Source organism: Propithecus coquereli, unplaced genomic scaffold, assembly GCF_000956105.1.
Source record: "Propithecus coquereli isolate 6110/MARCELLA unplaced genomic scaffold, Pcoq_1.0 Scaffold22, whole genome shotgun sequence".
In the NCBI taxonomy this organism is placed as follows: Eukaryota; Metazoa; Chordata; class Mammalia; order Primates; family Indriidae; genus Propithecus; species Propithecus coquereli.
The window spans coordinates 5,128,061-5,132,823 of record NW_012147189.1 but is presented as its reverse complement, the minus strand read 5'-3'; the positions used below and the strand labels follow the sequence as shown (position 1 = coordinate 5,132,823).

The 4,763-nt window shown below is 36.2% G+C and overlaps 1 protein-coding gene across 1 annotated transcript in view; it reads left to right on the top strand.

The window, feature by feature from the left end:
* LYSMD3 (LysM, putative peptidoglycan-binding, domain containing 3) overlaps positions 1 to 3,950 on the top strand; it is an 8,559-nt gene extending 4,609 nt beyond the window's left edge. Inside the window, exon 3 of the mRNA XM_012644760.1 lies at positions 3,035 to 3,950. Within this exon, the coding sequence (XP_012500214.1) occupies positions 3,035 to 3,700 (666 nt within the window). The 3' untranslated portion in view covers positions 3,701 to 3,950. The remainder of the gene's footprint in view (positions 1 to 3,034) is intronic.
* The last annotated feature ends 813 nt before the right edge of the window (positions 3,951 to 4,763 follow it).

The window sequence follows — 4,763 nt, the reverse complement described above, 5'->3', positions numbered from 1 at the left end:
ATTAAAAATGAGTTATATTTCCAATGAAATGAAAAGAAGAAAGTGTGTCAGGTGTGTGACAGTAGTGTGAAGAAGATTTCAAGGAGGAAATAAGGTGAACAACAAAGGGAGTTTTAATAGATGTTTCAGAAACAGGTAGCACAGACTGATTGCGATGAAGCTCTTTGAGACAACTGAGGAACGGTTTGATCGATATAGTAAGAGAGCACTGTTATTGGAAGGTTTTAACAGGAGTGGTGCGAAATGGTGGACTAGCCTGCTGGTGAGTTGGAGGGGACCCAATAAAAAGATTATTGGAATAATTCAAATGAAGATTATCAAAGCTTAGACTAAAATATTTGTGATAAGGATAAAGAAGAAGCTGATAGAAAAATGTATTTGGGTGGAAATCACAGTATATATCAGCTGATTCCTTATTTGAGTTGAAGAATGATGAAAAGTGATTAACTTAACTTTAGAGGAGAGATGGCATTGGCCACGGTAGTGGGAAAGTTGATACAAAAGAATTAGGGAGTTAAGGAGTGCTCCGTTTTGATGGGTGCCCAACTAGCAAAAAAAGATTAACCTTACAAAAGGGTTTATCATCATTTTTAAAATACAGTAAATATTTAGTGCTATAGTCCACCTATAAATAGTCTTAAGAGTTATCAAAAATATACCTGTTACAAAACAGTGGTGAGACAAATGAAAAGTCCAAGGTTGGAATATTGAAAGCAACCAAGGAAGTTAGCATAATGTAGAAAACATTATAGGGATATTTAGAGAGAGAACCTAGGTAGACACTAAACCTTGGGAGCCTAGTTCAGAAACAGTATTGAGTAGTTATTAGTAAGAATATACAATACCAAGCAAAAGAGTATTCAGAGAGTGGGGTCAAGCTTTGGGGCTTGTCAGTGAATCTTCATTTGCTTTAAGACAAAACAGCGTCAAGGTAGTAAGGTGACAAAGCGCCCTTTATCTTTACTGTTTCATCTTGTTATTCTTTTTTTTTTTTTTTTTCTTGAGACAGAGTCTCACTGTGTTGCCCGGGCTAGAGTGCCGTGGTGTCATCCTAGCTCACAGCAACCTCAAACTCCTGGGCTCAAGCAATCCTTCTGCCTCAGCCTCCGAGTAGCTGGGACTACAGGCATGCGCCACCATGCCCGGCTAATTTTTTCTATATATTTTTAGTTGTCCAACTAATTTCTTTCTAATTTATAGTAGAGACGGGGTCTCGCTCTTGCTCAGGCTGGTTTCGAACTCCTGAGCTCAAACAATCCTCCTGCCTCGGCCTCCCAGAGAGCTAGGATTACAGGCGTGAGCCACCGCGCCCGGCCATCATCTTGTTATTCTTTAATCCTTTCCCCCTAGTCTCCCCACATAAACACTCCAAGGGCATTTTTCCAATTTGATCTCTTTCAGTCTTCATTGTACTTGATCACTAATCTACAGTTGATTCTGTTCACTGCTGTCTCCTAAAAACCCTCTTTGCTTGACTTTGACTCTGCAGGTTTCTGGTTTTCCTATTATTAACGACATTTATATAACATACTGTGTATCACTGTTGTCAGTGTTCTACATACATTTTAATTCCTTAATAATCCCATCATAAAGGTAGGTAGTTTTATTACTGCCACTTTACAGGTGTGGAAACTGAAGGGCAGAGAGGTTAAACAGCTTGCCCCAGATCAGACAGCTAGAAGGTGTCAGAGCTGTGCTGCAAACCCAGATATCCATGCTTTTAACCACCGTCCTGTATTGCCTCCCTGGCTACTCTTTCTTAATCTTTTTTGTGGATTTCTCTTTCAACATTCTCCTCAAATGTTGGCATTCCTCTGGGCTCTTGTCACCTTTTTCTCCTGATCTTTTTCTAGTAAATCTGTCTATTCTGTGACTTCATTTTTGCTGATAATCCACAAATCTGTATCTCTACCCAAGATCATACTTCTTAGTTTCAGACATATCTACAACTGCCTACTGAACGTCTTCCACTGTGTATCTCAAGTACCTCAAAGCCAACATGTCTGACATCTGCATTTATCCTCTTCTCGATCTCTACAGTGTTCCATGTCTCAGTGAATGGTATGATTATCCATGGAGTTGACCTAACCAGAAATCTAACTTTCATCCTAGATGCAGTTAAGCCGTCTGATGTCAGTCGGGTGGTACATGATTAGGAAGGGCTTTAATTAAAGCATTAATGGAAGTGATGAATGGGACTAATAAAAGTGGTGGGAAAGTCTGACTGATTGGTGACCTGAGAAACACTCCCCTCTTCTCCCATCAAAATGACATAGGATATACAGACAAGTATGTCCTACCATGGATAGGATATGCAAACACGTTGAAGAATATATAATATAAATTGGGAAAGCTTATAAAAATGAAGGTAATTGAATAATGTATTTACATTGAGAAGTTTGGGGAAAAAATAGCTTCAGAAGACAAGTTGGGGATAAATTGTCATATTTTATTAGAAAGGATATGTTTTTCCACGCATTTTAATATCTTTGAAATTGAATGGTGGCATCTTCAATATATTTGGTTGCGTTTTGTTCTCTTAGAGATACATAAAATAATGCTGTATCTCAGAGTCGATGGCATCTTAGTTTTGATAAAATATGGTTGTTTTAGTTGGGTAAGTTAACATTTGCCTATGTTCTGGTTGTCAAATTGGAATAAAGAACATAAGTATCTGTAATCCTTCCTTTACAAATTGTTTACAAGCAGCAGAACTGTAGTATTTGTGTGTGATGCACGAAAGGAAACAGCGAAGGATCCTAGAATCTATTATACTTAAATGGCCAGCATTAGTGTTACTAATATATGGGTGATAATAAAAAGTAGTTGGTGATTTCCTAAGATTGGCAGATCAAAAAGTGCTTGTAGACTTCTCATCTACAAATAAAATTAAAATCTCTCTGGATGTGGTAGCTTTATCAAACTAATAATTAAGCTCAACTTTTTTTTTCTTCATAAGTAACTGAGATGAATGAGTGTTGCTCTATTTTAATTTAGAATTCAGTTGAATGTTGCTTTTTTTTCCCCCCCACAGGTAGCAGATATCAAGAGGGTTAACAATCTCATCAGCGATCAAGACTTTTTTGCCCTTAGGTCTATCAAAATTCCAGTAAAAAAGTTTAGTTCCTTGACTGAAACACTTTGTCCTCCAAAAGGAAGACAGGCTTCACGTCATTCATCTGTTCAGTACTCTACAGAACAACAGGAAATTTTGTCAGCTAATGATTCTCTTTCTTCCACGGAGTCAGCTGGTAGCTTTTTAAAAGAAGTAGACCGAGACATAGAACAAATAGTAAAGTGTACAGACAACAAGAGAGAGAACCTTAACGAGGTAGTGTCGGCTTTAACAGCACAACAAATACGTTTTGAACCAGATAACAAAAGCACTCAACGTAAGGATCCCTATTATGGAGCAGACTGGGGAATAGGGTGGTGGACAGCTGTAGTGATAATGTTGATAGTAGGTATAATAACGCCAGTGTTTTATTTGCTGTACTATGAAATTTTAGCTAGGGTAGATGTTAGTCACCATTCAACAGTGGACTCTTCACATTTGCATTCAGGAATCACACCCCCATCACAGCAGAGAGAAGTGGAAAATGGAATTGCTCCAACTAAAGGGATACACTTTGGCCAACAAGATGATCATAAACTATATAGTCAAGATTCTCAGTCACCTGCTGCTCAACACAAAACATAGCAATTAACTCATGGTAACTGTTAGTGATCACGTGTGTATCTGGAATGTGGTGAATCAATTATATTCAATAACCACTTCAAAGGCAGAATTTAGGGAATTGAAGATGCTTTTGTTTTTCACCTTTTGAAAAATTTTTGAACCATTTACTAGTGGATTGTGTATAAAATCTCTACAGTTCTGGTTGTTGATGTTGAGAGCAGTCATTCCATAAATCTGATGTATCAGTGCTTAAAGCAGAAATGAATTTAAATGTGTGCTTAGGAAGTTTTAGAAGATGTGTCATTTTTCTTACTCAAGACTAGTTATGTTTAAATTTTTATTTTTTTAAGTATTTTTAGTTTAAGGTTATTAATGTTAAATTTATGAAGCAGAATAATGATAGCATCAGATGTCTGCAACTGAAAAAAATTTACTGCTGTGAACCACCAAAATATTTAGTTGCAAAAAAATTTGATTCTAAAATTATTTACGATAGCACATACTTAACACACCATTTTGAAACTTTAAAAACATGCATAGCACATGCTATGAAAGCGTAAGTAGAAACAGAAATTGGAACATAATGTATAATTTCTTTAACAAGCTAAGAAACAGATTGTTTTAAGCCCCCAAAATAATGTGTTATGGTTGGGAAGTTGCCATCTAGTCATTAGAACACTGGAATAGGTCAAGACCTAAAGGTAATTTTTGTCTCTTAAAGAGTGCTTTAAGATAGAGCCTTTTTTAACCTCACCTCTGCTTCTGTTTTTAAAGCTATCATATTTGCCTCTGATATTTGAAAGCACTTTTGTAGTTTGATAAAAAGTGTTATACATGTACAGATTAGCATTATTTAAGAAATAATTCCTTATATACTGTGATAAATCCTTGCTGTGTTACATACAGTAACATGCCTTAATTACATTCAATGCCTTATATTAATTTTTGTAAGTAAATAGAAGTTTTGAAATTAAAATTCTACATTTCAGTTGGCCCAATCGGATTTATTACATAGGCTATATAAATTCATCTTCACTGTCAAGCAAAAGTTAATTGGTTCAAAACAAATCTTCATTGTCTGCTT